Below are 15,653 nucleotides of genomic sequence, written 5' to 3'. Positions count from 1 at the left end.
TATCCATCGCCCTGCCTGCCTGACTGCAGCTCTCCCTCTCTCTGGGCTCCATCTCCATCAATCATGGTTTCCTTTCCCCCAATCCCTGTCTTCAGAATATACTTGGTTAAAAATCACACAACATCAAGTTATAGTCCAACAGGTTTATTTGGAAGTACTAGCTTTCGGAATGCTGTTCCTTCATCAGGTAGCTGTGCTCCGAAAGCTCGTAATTCCAAATAAATCTGTTGGAGGGTATAACCTGGTGTTGAGTGATTTTTAACTTTGTCCACCCCAGTCCAACACCGGCACCTCCAGCTTCAGAATATACATTACTTCTTCCTAGCTCCCATCAGTTCTGAAGAATGGCACTCAAAACATGAACTCTGCTTTCTCTCCACAGATACTACTGGATCTGCTGAGTTTCTCCAGAAATTTTTGTTTTTGTCTCAGATGGGCGGCACGGTGGCACAGTGGTCAGCACTGCTGCCTCACAGCGCCAGAGACCCGGGTTCAATTCCCGTCTCAGGCGACTGACTGTGTGGAGTTTGCACGTTCTCCCCGTGTCTGTGTGGGTTTCCTCCGGGTGCTCCGGTTTCCTCCCACAGTCCAAGGATGTGCAGGTCAGGTGAATTGGCCATGCTAAATTGCCCGTAGTGCTAGGTTAGGGGTATGGGTGGGTTGCGCTTCGGCGGGGCAGTGTGGACTTGTTGGGCCGAAGGGCCTGTTTCCACACTGTAAGTAATCTAATTTCCAACATCTGCAGTTGTTTGTTTTGTTTTTGGAGTACTTTTGCTTTTTTTTTTAAAAAGCGGTTAACTTCAGTCCACAAGGGAAGTAACGGCACTTCAAAGAAATTGTTTTTGTACAGGAGGCTCTTCAGAATATTGGAGGTCGAGGTACTAAATTAATGCAAGTGTTTCATTGACAAATTTATTCAAATAGGCAACAGCCTTTAAAAAGATACCAAAGTTATTGGTTCGAGACTAGACCCCAGAATATTTCATAATGCATCCAAAGGATAGGTGACGAATGATAAAACGGAAGAAACACAATTATCAGGATAGTTAAATTAAGTTAAAACATCAATGTCAGCTTGTTAATGGAAAAACAGTTTCAAAATTTCCCAATATGTTTAATACAGCAATTTTAAGGGCCACTGAGGTTTGAAGGAAATTATAGGTATTTGAAACATCTTTGCAAATGCATTGATTCAATTAACTCCATCAATCAATCCCAGATCTGCAGGAGATGCAACTTTGCCTGTCTATTCACCCTGAAACAGGATAACACAGAAAGTGGGAAATGGGCAAATATTAAACACACTCAGGAATGCTAGAAAAGTATTCACACAATTGATTTTGTTGGTGAAAAGGTAGATTTGCTTTCAAATATAGTTTGTATAAAGATCAATTGATTTCAGAACTATTCCCTCTAAAAGCAGGTGTTTCTGTTGTCATTATATTTTACAATAAAAATTGTTGGTTTCACATTTTACCCAAAAGAGATGCCCTTTTTAAACTCAAAATTGTAACGTGAATGCAATTTTAAACATTCTAATTTTACAAGGAAAGCCATGCCAATGAGTATCAAGATTTGGATATGCACAAGCAATAAGACTCAGATCCAAAAACAGGAAGATTTTAATTAGCAACAGGGCGCTCGAGTTTCACAGCTCACTTTCACAACTGAAGCCTCCATTCTGTCGGTCAATATCAAGTGACTGGTGCTTAGGTTGACAAACACTGCACCCAACCCCCCAACCACCACACCCCCACCCTGGGTATGGAAAACCATCTCTGGAACGTAAACTGTAGTATCTTTGCTGAGTTTGACACTTCAGATCACTTCATGGCTTGTTGGAAGATCTCCAAAATCATATCAAAAACAGAAATTGCAGGAGAAAATCAGCAGGTCGGGCTGCACCTGTGGGAGAAGGCAGAGTTAATATTTCAAGTCCAGTGACGCTTCTTCAGAACTTCATCAGGCTCTGTGCAAAATCATACGTGGCCCCACTGATCAGGGATTCCCCTGCCAGCGTTCAAATATTTAGGACTGATGTTTCTGCTCTCAGCTTTGGCTCCCAGAGTTGGTTAGCGTACAAAATAAGGGTCTGGCATTTCCTCTGTATTTTCACCCAGTGCCATGTGAAGCCAAGGCTCAAATAAATTAAATGCCTTAAAGGATTGCAGCATTTAGCAAGTTGCCCTGAAGCTACCATATGCCAAATCTCCTCAAATTGTTTCCGCCAGTTCATGGTCTAGTCTTGTTAATTGCCCATATGAATTAAGAATATTTCTCAGCTTCCCTGGCTCTTTTATGAAAGCCTTATGTCTCCTCTGGTTACTGGAGAAAAGTGTGGTGCTGGAAAAGCACAGCAGGTCAGGCAGCGTCCGAGAAGCAGGAGAGTTGACGTTTGGAAACATTAACTTTGTGCTTTTCCGGCATCACACTTTTGACTCTGACTCCAGCATCTGCAGTCCTCACTTTCTCTTCTGGTGACTGACTGGCCAGTCAAATGGAAATGGTTGAAACCCCTCATTTCAGCACTTCTCTTAAGACATTTTGGCATTGGTCATGATTCTTGTGAACTGTAACAGCAAGTTTCTTCTTTCACAACAATTGTCAGTTCTGTTCCATGCCATGTGTGAACATACTCTGTGTACATTTCAAACATGTTTGACTCTGCACTGACCTAAGTTAAAGCCAAGAAATAGCCAATTCAGTCAGAAGAGAGTGTGTGTGTGTATACATGTATATGTGTGTGCTTGTATATGTGTGTACGTATGTGCGTGTGTGAGAAGTTACAGAACCTATAGACTTGGGGATCATTTGCCCAAACAGCTCATTTTTGACAATCTTTAGAAAGAAACAATCAATTAATCCACATGGAATGACACTTTTAATGGATCTTCAAGCAGATTCAAAAACTCTTAATGGCAACTTCCTGCCCACATTTATTCAGCCAATTCTCCAGCCGATCTAGCAACATAGCAATGGCTGTAGAAGAATCTCTCATGCAGTGTAATCTATTTAGAAGGGCTTTTTCCACAGGCTGATTGCTCAATTATATGTCTACAAGGATAGTTGTGGACTAACCTTGTAGATCATTCAAACATTCGAGCAAATGATTAAGGCATGGCCTTCCCCCACGTTCCGAAAAGCTATGTTATTTGGTTCAGCTGACCTTTTATTCATTCAAGCAATCATAAAGAGCATCTCATGATCCAGGCAAGCATCTCACCCATACCTAATGTCTGCCTAATGGGACTATAATTCCCAGGATTCAATTGTTCACTGCTTGTGAAAACTAAAAATACTTGAATACCCTCCCAATCAAAGAGAACGGTCCCAGCCTCTATATAAACACTTGTACAATGCACCATGAACGTGAATTATCACCCTCCTAGGTTCTTTCAAAGTGTGCAGTCAGTACTTTGCAGAACTTGTCTGGACACATTAAGTAAAGAAAAGGTCAATTGAATAAAATTCATCAAGCAATCTAATAAATTGTGACTGATCTACCCAGCCATGTTGCCTTTGTTTTGAAAGGTCAAACTGTATTGCACAAAAGGCTGCCAGACTTAGCAAGCAACGACTGTCTGCAAATTACATACAATACAAATTGTTGGGTTCACTAAATAAAAAGCTGCCTGTGCCTGGAAGCTCTACTACAAAAAGGCACTGTTCCATGCAGATTTAATACCAACTAGTATTTAATTCAAGCTGTAAAAATTGAAAAACAAAAACCAACATTGACAACTTCCATTTTCTCTTTAAGTACTTCAAGGCATTTCTCAAAGACAAACCAAAAATTACACTGAACTCAGAGAGGAGCTATTAGAGTGGCAATAGAAAAAATCCTCAAAGTTGCGACCTTATGTGAATAAAGTGTACGCAAAAAAAAAGCTATAGCTCAGAAAACGTAACATAAATAGCAATACAATGCTTCAACCTGCTTTCTAGCAATATAGGTTACAGATACTCAATCCCAGAGAAATATCATTCGCATCTCGACTCTTTAATTATTTTCCAAAACAGACTGTTTGCATTGCTGAGATAATTTATGGTTGTTTCCTAGTTTTGATACCCAAACCTCTGATCAGTTCTGATAACTTGAAACACTCAATGCAAACTCTCACAGCTTGGAGATTTCCCAAACTAAACTCTTCTGCTAATGTAAAAACAGCTTTCCTCATCTGAACTCCCAATTCTTCTGAACCAAAAACAAACTAAACTAAAGGCCACTGTTTTGATTTCTCTATCATTAACTCAACAAGATTAACATCTCAGTTACTTTGCTAGGCACTTCACTAAATCACTTGCTTTCTTGGTTACAATGTAATTAGGTCACTGTTCAAATTGACTTTCTGACCTCTTTTCAAAAGGTTACCTTCACAGAATTGAAACCAAACTCCATTTATCTCTACTTCTAAAAAAAAACACATTCCCAAATAATGAGAATATATGACAGATATTTATTACAATAGTCAAGACTAGAACATCAGTTCAAGGAACAGTTGGTCTAAAATATTAGCCAATAAGCATCATGGCCTTCCAGGAGACCACGCTAAAGATCTCAACCTCAGCACTCGCATGATTCTATACAACCAGATCAGCTCCAAGAAGCTCAGCAAAGTCATCATTCACATGAGCAACAACAATGTAGTTTCATCAGCAACACAGATGATATTCTTGCTTTTGTTTCATTAATACAGATAAGCAACAAATATTTATTTCTCAGAAGATTGTGATATAATGTTTCTAACATGTACATTCTCTTGTAAAATTAATAGTTATAATATGAAAGTATTAATACTTTTGCTCCTGCCCAAAACTAATACTTTAACAATATACAATAAAGATGTGAATTTATTTAATATCAAAATGCTAAATATTTAGAACTTCTGTACATTCCCATTAATTCTGAAGCTATTTTGTTCCAGTGGTGACTGATAGTGGGTAGGGCAGAACTATCTTAGTCTGCAAAGTTGTTTATTCCTTTACCTATCATCTTAGTGAAAGGAGTGGCACGGTGGCTCAGTGGCTCAGTGGTTAGCACTGCTGCCTCACAGCCCTAGGGTCCCAGGTTCAATTCCAGCCTCAGGTGACTGTCTTTGTGGAGTTTGCACATTCTCCCAGTGTCTGCGTAGGTTTCCTTTGGGTGCTCCTGTTTCCTCCCACACTCCAAAGATGTATAGGTAAGGTGAACTGGCCATGCTAATTTGCCCGGGGACTGTTAGTCAGAGGGAGGTGGGTTACTCTTCGGAAGGTTGGTGTGGACTGGCCGGGCCGAAGGGTCTGTTGCCACTGTAGGGAATCTAATCTAATCTTACTGCACCTACAGTTGAAAACCCTTTTATAACTACAGGAGGTAACTAAGACATAAAAATAGGTGCTCCTTGCATTCAGAGGCTGACGTAGTCAGGATCTTTCACATAATCTGGAGGAAAGGTTTATATCGATCAGCTATGGTGCAAGTGGGTCAGCGAGGTGGTCAACATACACGCATCCCGATTTAAAATGGAAAGCTGATCCAATTACAGTGAAGGAACAAATTACTGCAGATGCTGGAATCTGTACTGAAAACAAAAAAAAAGCTGGAAATCATAGCGGGTCAGGGTGTATCCATAGAGAGAGCAAGCTAATGTACCGAGTCCAGATGATTCTTCATCAGATTGGTTGGCTTTGATGAGGCACCACCACACAAAAGAACACTCCACCAAATGGTTTTGTGCCTTCCAAACATGCTCTTGTATTCCTAGGCAACTCCCATAATGTATAAGGTGTCAACTGGTATATAAACAAAAGGTCTGCATTAGACTGTACTGGAGAAGTATTAATATAACTACTCATTTGAGTTTGTTGATCTTGAAGAGGTGAATACTGTTGTTGCTAACTACTGGAGACAGTTAAAAAGAATGACCTTATAGAATGCCCATTAAGTGTAATCCACACTTTCTAAACTATAATTCAGTAAACAACATCAATAGTTTCTCCAGGGGAAGGTGTAATTAAAAATTCCACAATTGTATACATGTGTTTGTGGCAAGAAAATTGGATTCAGAAACAAAGATTCAGCTTTCAATTTCAGTATCAGTAATATTACAAAGCAATACTTGCTCAACACTGCAATGTCAATATAATCAAATAATATACAGGTAAACAAACCCCATCTTGCAACGTGATGTAGCATGTTCAATGCCAAAGGGCAATTTGACCCATTGTACTTATACAAGTTTGAGATATCCATTCAGTCACTGCCCTCTTTCTCCATAACCTTGTGTTTGTTTCTCTTATTTAATCACTTATTCATTTCCTTTTCAAAAGCTATGATTGTTTCTGGTACAGTGCCTCATTTCTTATTAATCTTCTGTATGCAAATGTTTCCCCCTAACATGAGGCAGCACAGTGGCTCAGTGGTTAGCAATACTGCCTCACAGTGCCAGGGACCTGCGTTCAATTCCTGCCTTGGGTGACTGTGGGGAGTTTGCATGTTCTCCCTGTGTCTACGTGGATTTCCTCTGGGTGCTCTGGTTTCCTCCCACAATCCAAAGATGTGCAGGTTAGGTGAATTGGCCATGCTAAATTGCCCGTGGTGTTAGGTACATTAGTCAGGGGTAAATATAGGGTAGGGGAATGAGTCTGGGTGGGTTACCCTTTGGAGGGTTGGTGTGGACTTGTTGGGCTGAAGGGCCGGTTTCCACATTGTCAGCAATGTAATCTAAATACTCGGCTTTGTTCTTTGAATGATCACATTACACTTTTACAATCTCCAGTCTTCTGACTCAGCAATAGCTTGCCTCAACCAAACCCCTCAATTAATAAGAAGTCAATAAGAAGCTCAGAAAAGAATATATTTCTCTGTGGTTGAAATATTTGCCTCAACTGAAGAAGTTTTTAAAAAAATTATTTGGTGTATGCAAATCCCCAAAGCCATGCAATCATCTCCTCATTTGCTGAGTTTCAGATGAGTTGTCTGACACTTGATCTGCAGCCAGGTCACTCGCTGCTCAGTAACACTTGGGCATTGTTTGTCTCTCTCCACACAGGCTGAAGGGGTTTATGCTGAGGCTTCTGGAGTAGATATCAATGACACACGGGCCCTGGTTTGTCCTGCAGCTATTCAGCAAGGATGACTCTCACTGTCAGAGTTCAAAGCCTGCCATCCGACAGATGATAGAAAATTAAAGTATGAATTGGACTAGAGCATTTGTTGCCTAAAAACATCCAACATTCACCAAACTAAGCAAGCGAGATGGTGGTGGGGTAGGGCCCCTGAGCCAAACCTCCTTTGTTCTGATGGTATTTCTTTTCCTTTCTCTTTTCTATCTTCAATTTTCCTTACTTACCTCTTGAGCTTGATGGCATCAGCAACAGACCTCACGGAACTCAGGTGCGCCGAGTGCAGACCTTGAGTGAGACCAACGCAAAACACAGAAGGCCCAGCGCAGAGGACAGCAGAGTTGAAAAGTGTGGCGCTGGAAAAGCACAGCAGGTCAGGCTGCATCCGAGGAGCAGGACAGTCGGCGTTTTGGGCATAAGCTTTTCATCAGGAATGTAGTTGCAGAGGAGAATAGGCCCAGCAAGGAGGAGAATAGGCCCTGCGCAGAGGTGAGTAAACCCAGTGCGAAAGAGAGTAGGCCCTGCGCGGAGAAGAGGAGGCCCTGCGCGGAGAAGAGGAGGCCCTGCGCGAAAGAGAGGAGGCCCTGCGCGAAAGAGAGGAGGCCCTAAGCAGAGAAGAGGAGGCCCTGCGCAGAGAAGAGGAGGCCCTGCGTGAAAGAGAATAGGCCCTGCGCGGAGAAGGGTAGGCCCTGCGCGGAGAAGGATAGGCCCAGCGCGGAGAAGGGTAGGCCCAGCGCGGAGAAGGGTAGGCCCAGCGCGGAGAAGGGTAGGCCCAGCGCGGGGAAGGGTAGGCCCAGTGCGGGGAAGGGTAGGCCCAGCACGGAGGTGAGAAGGCCCAGCGCGGAGGTGAGAAGGCCTAGTATGGAAGAGAGTAGGGCCAGTGTGTACCTGGAGTGTTCGTAAAACTGGTACAGTGGGGACAGTGGCAGTGACAGAATGTGGCATCAGCTGGAGCCCAGCATGAGCCTGGAAGGTGGCAGTGGTGCAGGATGACGCAAGGTTAGTGATGAGATGGTGAAGGGTGGCAAGCAATGTGTTAACTGGGGCCAAAGTCTTGCAAGCAGCAGTGAAGCCTGGTGTGCCTGGGCAGGTCTTAGCTCAGCACAAGGGGAGAGCGAGCCCTCTTGGGGAATCAGTTTGGAGTATCCTCAGGCCCATGGCTGAAGGAAGCACTGTAATGTTTGACATTTTAACTTCTTTCTTTATTTCTCTATTTCTGTAACTAAGATTTTGTAGAAAAAAGTGAGGACTGCAGATGCAGAGCTGAAAATGTGTTGCTGGAAAAGCGCAGCAGGTCAGACAGCATCCAAGGAGCAGGAGAATCGATGTTTCGGGCATGAGCCCTTCTTCAGTCCTGAAGAAGGGCTCACGCCCGAAACGTCGATTCTCCTGCGCCTTGGATGCTGCCTGACCTGCTGCGCTTTTCCAGCAACACATTTTCAACTAAGCTTGTGTACCTAAGATGGTGCTGAGTGCGGTTACATTGTACACCTTTCACTATGCTCTTTTACCTTGATTTTGAGTACACATGCAATAGAACCTAACTCTAAAACATACAGAACTCTTGTCATGTAGGGCAGTATTGGAGACCATTGAAAATGGATTCAAACACATTTCAAAAGATAAAATGGACAAAATTTTGATCCGTTGTGCATCTCCCCCCACCCCTTCATTTGTATCTAGCTTTGCATTTTCAAAGCACTTATCTCAAGAAAACACTCCAGTTTGAAACCAAAGGATTAATACAAAGGACGGGGATTTGTCAGCTTGGGGCTGAACTGAATGTGGTAGAGACTGATAGGATACAGTATTCCTTTCAAATCAGCAGTGTCCCAAGGCTCAGTTTACTGTATTCTATACCTTCATTTGGGTCCTTACAATCTACAGCATACCAAGTGTAATCCAGCGCAAATGATTTTCAGCTCCAACATTCTGTCCAAGAGCTCCAGCCAAAGCAGGTCCGGTCACTGAACTGGCTGCTATATTTATCTTTGAACCAAGCTACAGACCTGCACACTGTATCACAGTGACTATTCTCTGGGGTTTACATCAGCCTCAGCAAATGTATTCAATCAGCAAGAGACTCGGTTACATCGCACACAGTCTCCTCCGGCCAGCAATGAGCAGATGGACTCTGAAATGTTAATCCAAAGAAATGATCCAATGGCTTAAGTAGGGATGATACAGTACCAGCTATGACAGACTCCTTTCCTACACTGAATAGCTCAGAAATATATTACTCAAAGCAACACATTATATTAGATTAGATTACTTACAGTGTGGAAACAGGCCCTTCGGCCCAACAAGTCCACACCGACCCGCCGAAGCGCAACCCACCCATACCCCTAACCTAACACTACGGGCAATTTAGCATGCCCAATTCACCTGACCTGCACATCTTTGGACTGTGGGAGGAAACCGGAGCACCCGGAGGAAACCCACGCTGACACGGGGAGAACGTGCAAACTCCACACAGTCAGTCACCTGAGGCGGGAATTGAACCCGGGTCTCTGGCGCTGTGAGGCAGCAGTGCTAACCACTGTGCCACCGTTTCGCCCACATTAGAAAGGTAACTAATCTAAATCATTGTTGGCAGATCAAAGCATTGCACGACCTCTAATTGTGCAACTTCCACATGAAGGAATAAACAATCTTAGTTAAGCTACCAATCCAAATGCAGAAATACTGCAAAACTGGCAGCACCAGGAATATCATCATAGACACAACACTTACTAGGTGACTATTTGAAGAGCCATACTCCTGCCAAAGGGCATTCAGCCAGTTTTGTGGGTTAGAAAAGCACAAAGATGTTGTACTTCATGCTATCAGCAGTTCCAAGTTCCTGAGCCATTTTAAGCAACCACAAAGCAGCATTTATAATAAGCATTGAGTTATTTTGGTACCTTTTGTAGGTAAAAATGCCTTGACCCTGGAATCATTTTTAAAACCAAATTTGCTTATAAAAATATTTTGGTGGAAAATGGAGGTAATATAATTGTTTCCATCAGGCTGGGATACTAGGACCCGTGGGCACAGCCTTAGAATGAGAGGGGGTCAATTTAGAATGGAAATGAGGAGACATTTCATCAGCCAGAGAGTGGTGGGCCTGTGGAATTCATTGCCACAGAACGCAGTAGAGGCCGGGACGTTAAATGTCTTCAAGGCAGAGATTGATAAATTCTTGATCTCGCAAGGAATTAAGGGTTACAGGGAGAGTGCAGGAAAGTGGGATTGAAACGCCCATCAGCCATGATTGAATGGCGGAGTGGACTCAATTGGCCTGACTTTCACTCCTACGTCTTATGGTTTTATGGTCTGATGGTCTTATGTCTTATAATAGCCAACAAATTCAACCTGTAGTTAATTAACCGTATTATTTTACAATTGAGTGCTTAAAATGGGTCATGAAGTTCCTGTTTTGGAGGAAAGGCATAATGTTGCAAATTAAGCCATTAACCAGAAATTGGCAAGTTTGCTATATTTTGCCTTCTTTAGGATTTAAGCTAAGTGTACCACAAACTCCACAATCAAAAAGTGTGGTGCTGGAAAAGCATTTTCAGCATCTGCAGTCCTCATAAACTCAACATTATCACTAAATAGAGGCAGCTCACACATATTGCTAATTCAAAGTAGATGATAGAATCACTGAATGGCATCAGCACAGAAGGAGGCCATTCAGTGTATCATGTCCATGCTAGCTTTTTGCAAAAGAAATTCAGTTCATCCATCTTTGTTGTCATAGATTTTCAATTTTCGGTTTCTCTCCAATATCCAATTATCTTTAGATCTTTGAGCAAATGTTCCTCCACCACAGTGTATTCCAGAACCCAACCACTTGCCATGTAAGAAAGATTTCCTTCCTGTTAGACACTAATTCATTTGTCACTCACGTTAAATTGGTGTCCCCTGGTTTTCAACCCATCTGTTATTATTTGTCCAGATTCCTCATGATCTATCAAATCTTCTCTGAATCATCTCTCGTCTGAGGAGAAGTAGCCCCAGCTTCTTTTTATCTATCCACGTAACTGAAGTCCTCCAGCCCTAGAACCATCCTTGTTAATCTTTCCTGCACCTTCTGTATGTCTTAGCATCCTTCTGAAAGTGTGGTGACCCTTGACAACTGGATAATATATGCTAACCAAGGAAATTACTACTAACCAAGTTCATCGATAATTCAGCGACAAGTTCATCAGGAAACATCTTTACTGTGGAAATGTTATGTCGGACAGACAGCATTAACAGGACAAAAATACAACAAGATTTACAAAAGTCACATGTGCTCCAGTTACGCTATACTCCAGAACCACTTTAGGCAATTAAATCTCCAAAGTAAGTTGAACCAATTCAATGATACAACCTGTACCTAGTGAAAAGTAATTTGAACTACTTTCAAATTTACAAAAAAATTCTCAATTAAAAAAGTACACTGCTTAAAAAACAACGTTACACAGAATAACACAACTGCATTCTCCTGACACCAACAGTTTTTCAGAGTTAAGCTGCCATTTTGGTTTAAAACACAGTTATACGGTGGTATTTAACGGAGGTGACAAGTGATAGATCAACATTGCCTCTTTTAAGGGAAGTCTGTGCACCCTGTATACTCAGGCAATTGACAGGCATTCCTGTGGGATGAAGGACTCTGCTGGAGCAAATTCATGCACTGAGACCTCCAACCAATCATAGACCAGCAGCACCTAATGGCAGGCAATACCCACTGGATACCTCAGATTGTGGATGGACTCTGGCTACAGGCTATAGTGGGGAGTGGCTCTAAATCACAATGACCCCTGTAAAGTTTCCAATGTCAGGTCCCCCAATCTTTGACTAAGGACGTCAGCATTACCTCATGAACAAGTAAGTCACTCAGTTCAAGGGCATTAAGAGATGGACAACAAGTACTGACCTTGCCTACGTCCCTTGAAAGAATGAAGAAAATGACCCCACAGAAACCTGCATTTCCCCTCACGCCAAATGCTCCACTCCCCTCCAAAATTTCTTCTCCACTTCAGACACCCCTATCTCCTCTCCACCAAAACCCTCAATCTGCCCCCAAACCACCAAATCCCCTCCCCTGTATGGCCCCCAAGCCCCCTCTCCACCAAAACCCCCCAATCCCCATCGCTACCGAAACTCCCCAATCCCCCTACCCACCAAAACCCCACAGTCTCCCTCCCCATATAAATCTCCAATTCACTTAAAAGTCCCGATTAACAGGAACAGGAAGTAACCGCTTCATGTTTTTAGTAACAATAAAACAATATTAATCAGAAGAAGTCAGTGCACTGACACAGGTAAAACTGACCTTTTCCAGTATACAAGTCCACCTCTACAGTGGGGTTACCACGCGAATCAAATATTTCACGGGCATGAATCTTCAAGATGGACATGGTGACGTTCTGTGGAGATATAAAAGAAGCTGTAAATTTGTATAGCATCTTTCACAACTACCAATGTGCTACACAGATAATGAAGAGCTTTTTAAAATGTAATCATTGCAACGTAGGAATATTCAATTTGTGCACCACAAACTCTCACAAATGACAACGTATAAAGAACAGATAATCTGCTTTTATAGTGAGGGATAAATATTGACTAAGACAGTGGAGATAATTCATAGAACATAGAAAGGTACAGCACAGAACAGGCACTTTGGCCCACAATGTTGTGCCGAGGTCTTTTTCCCTGTCTCTCTCTCTCTCTCTCCCATCTCTCTCTCATCTCGCTCTCTCTCCCCTGTCTCTCTCTCTCTCTCTCTCTCTCACCCCTGTCTCTCTCTCTCTCTCCCCTGTCTCGCTCTCTCTCTCTCCCCCTCTCTCTCTCTCTCCCCTGTCTCGCTCTCTCTCTCTCTCTCTCTCCCCCTGTCCCTCTCTCTCTCCCCTGTCTCGCTCTCTCTCTCTCTCCCCCTGTCCCTCTCTCTCCCCTGTCTCGCTCTCTCTCTCTCTCCCCCTGTCCCTCTCTCTCTCTCTCTCCCCTGTCTCGCTCTCTCTCTCTCTCCCCCTCTCTCTCTCTCTCCCCTGTCTCGCTCTCTCTCTCTCTCTCCCCCTGTCCCTCTCTCTCTCCCCTGTCTCGCTCTCTCTCTCTCCCAGTCCCTCTCTCTCCCCTGTCTCGCTCTCTCTCTCTCTCCCCCTGTCTCTCTCTCTCTCCCCTGTCTCGCTCTCTCTCTCTCTCCCCTGTCTCTCTCTCTCTCCCCTGTCTCGCTCTCTCTCTCTCCCCCTCTCTCTCTCTCTCTCCCCGTCTCGCTCTCTCTCTCTCTCTCCCCCTGTCCTCTCCCTCTCCCCTGTCTCGCTCTCTCTCTCTCCCCCTGTCCCTCTCTCTCCCCTGTCTCGCTCTCTCTCTCTCCCCCCCGTCCCTCTCTCTCTCTCTCCCCCTGTCCCTTTCTCTCTCTCTCCCCCCCTGTCCCTCTCTCTCTCTCCCCCTGGCCCTCTCTCTCTCTCCCCCTGTCCCTCTCTCTCTCTCCCCTGTCCCTCTCTCTCTCCCCTGTCCCCCTCTCTCTCCCCCTCCCTCTCTCTCCCCCCTCTCTCGTCTCTCCCTCCTCTCTCGTCCCTCCCTTCTCTCTCCTCTGTCTCGCTCTCTCTCTCTCTCGCCCTGTCCCTCTCTCTCTCTCCCCCTGTCCCTCCTCTCTCCCCCTGTCCCCCTCTCTCTCCCCCTCTCTCGTCTCTCCCTCCTCTCTCGTCTCTCCCTCCTCTCTCGTCCCTCCCTCCTCTCTCCTCTGTCTCGCTCTCTCTCTCTCCCCCTGTCCCTCTCTCTCTCTCTCCCCCTGTCCATCTCTCTCTCCCCCTGTCCCTCTCTCTCTCTCTCCCCTGTTCCCCCTCTCTCTCCCCCTGTCCCTCTCTCTCTCTCCCCTGTCCCTCTCTCTCTCTCCCCTGTCCCCCCTCTCTCTCCCCCTCCCTCTCTCTCCCCCCTCTCTCGTCTCTCCCTCCTCTCTCGTCCCTCCCTCCTCTCTGTCTCGCTCTCTCTCTGTCTCTCCCCCTGTCCCTCTCTCTCTCTCTCTCCCCCTGTCCCTCTCTCTCTCTCCCCCTGTCCCCCTCTCTCTCCCCCCTCCCTCTCTCTCCCCACTCCCTCTCTCTCCCCCCTCTCTCGTCTCTCCCTCCTCTCTTGTCTCTCCCTCCTCTCTCGTCTCTCCCTCTCGTCTCTCCCTCTCGTCTCTCCCTCTCGTCTCTCCCCTGTCTCTCTCTCCCCTGTCTCTCTCTCCCCTGTCTCTCTCCCTGTCTCTCCTGTCTCTCTCTCTCTCTCTCTCTCCCCTGTCCCTCTCTCTCCGTCTCTCCCTCCTCTCTCGTCTCTCCCTCCTCTCTCGTCTCTCCCTCCTCTCTCGTCTCTCCCTCCCCTGTCTCTCTTTCTCCCTCTCTCCCCTGTCTCTCTCTCTCTCCCCTGTCTCTCTCTCCCCCCTGTCTCTCACTCCTCGCTCTCTCTCTCTCCCCTGTCTCTCTCTCTCTCTCTCCCCTGTCTCTCTCTCTCCCCGTCTCTCTCTCTCTCTTCCCCTGTCTCTCTCTCTCCCTCCTGTCTCCCTCTCCCCTGTCTCTCTCTCTCCCCCTCTCTCTTCCCTGTCTTTCTCCCCTGTTTCTCTCTCTCTCTACCCTGTCTCTCTCTCTCTCCCCTGTCTCTCTCTCTCTCTCTCTCCCCGTCTCTCTCTCTCTCCCCTGTCTCTCTCTCTCCCTCTCTCCCCCTCTCTCTCTCTACCCCTCCCTCTCTCTCCCCTGTCTCTCTCTCCCGTCTCTCTCTCTCCCCTGTCTCTCTCTCTCCCCTGTCTCTCCTGTCTCTCTCTCCTCTCTCCCTCTCTCTCCCCTGTCTCTCTCTCTCCCCCTGTCTCTCTCTCTCCCTCTCACTCCCCCTGCCTCTCTCTCTCTCCCCCTGCCTCTCTCTCCTCTCTCCCCCTCTCTCTCCTCTCTCCCCCTCTCTCTCCTGTCTCTCTCCCCACCTCCTCTCTCCCCCTCTCTCTCCTCGCTCCCCTGTCTCTCTCTCCCCCCTCCCTCTCCCTCTCTCCCCCTCCCTCTCCCTCTCTCCTCCACCTCTCCCTCTCTCCTCCTCCCTCTCCCTCTCTCCCCACCCTCCCCTGTCTCTCTCTCTCTCCCCCCCCGTCTCTCTCTCTCTCCCCCCCCGTCTCTCTCTCTCTCTCCCCCCGTCTCTCTCTCTCTCTCCCCTGTCTCTCTCTCTCTCCCCCCTGTCTCTCTCTCCCCAGTCTCTGTCTCCCTCCCCCATCTCTCTCTCTCTCTCCCCTGTCTCTCTCTCTCCCTGTCTCTCTCTCTCTCTCCCCGTCTCTCTCTCCCACCCGTCCCTCTCTCTCTCTCCCGCTGTCTCTCTCTCTCTCTCTCTCCTGTCTCTCTCTCTCTCCTGTCTCTCTCTCTCTCTCCTGTCTCTCTCTCTCTTTCCTGTCTCTCTCTCTCTCCTGTCTCTCTCCCTCTCTCTCTCCCCTGTCTCTCTCTCTCTCTCTCTCCCCCTGTCTCTCTCTCTCCCCCGTCTCTCTCCCTCTCTCTCCCCCTTCTCTCTCTCTCTCTCTCCCCCTGTCTCTCTCTCTCGCTCTCTCTCTCTCCCCTGTTTCTCTCTCTCTC

The 15,653-nt window shown here is 45.9% G+C and overlaps 1 protein-coding gene across 5 annotated transcripts in view; it reads right to left on the bottom strand.

Moving 5' to 3' along the window:
* The window catches only part of eno1a (enolase 1a, (alpha)), an 88,945-nt gene that overhangs the window by 54,176 nt on the left and 19,116 nt on the right, over window positions 1–15,653 (bottom strand). For all 5 annotated transcript variants that reach the window (XM_087980298.1, XM_087980294.1, XM_087980295.1 and 2 more), the window contains one exon: window positions 12,410–12,503. In XM_087980298.1, coding sequence (XP_087836424.1) covers window positions 12,410–12,494 — 85 coding nt within the window. In that variant the 5' untranslated portion in view covers window positions 12,495–12,503. Of the gene's footprint in view, window positions 1–12,409; window positions 12,504–15,653 lie in introns of those variants that run through there.

The sequence above is a fragment of the Chiloscyllium plagiosum genome, unplaced genomic scaffold (assembly GCF_037043375.1).
Source record: "Chiloscyllium plagiosum isolate Xiang-an unplaced genomic scaffold, Cpla_swu_hap1 HiC_scaffold_37, whole genome shotgun sequence".
Classification (NCBI taxonomy): Eukaryota; Metazoa; Chordata; class Chondrichthyes; order Orectolobiformes; family Hemiscylliidae; genus Chiloscyllium; species Chiloscyllium plagiosum.
This window is presented reverse-complemented; position numbering and strand designations above follow the sequence as displayed.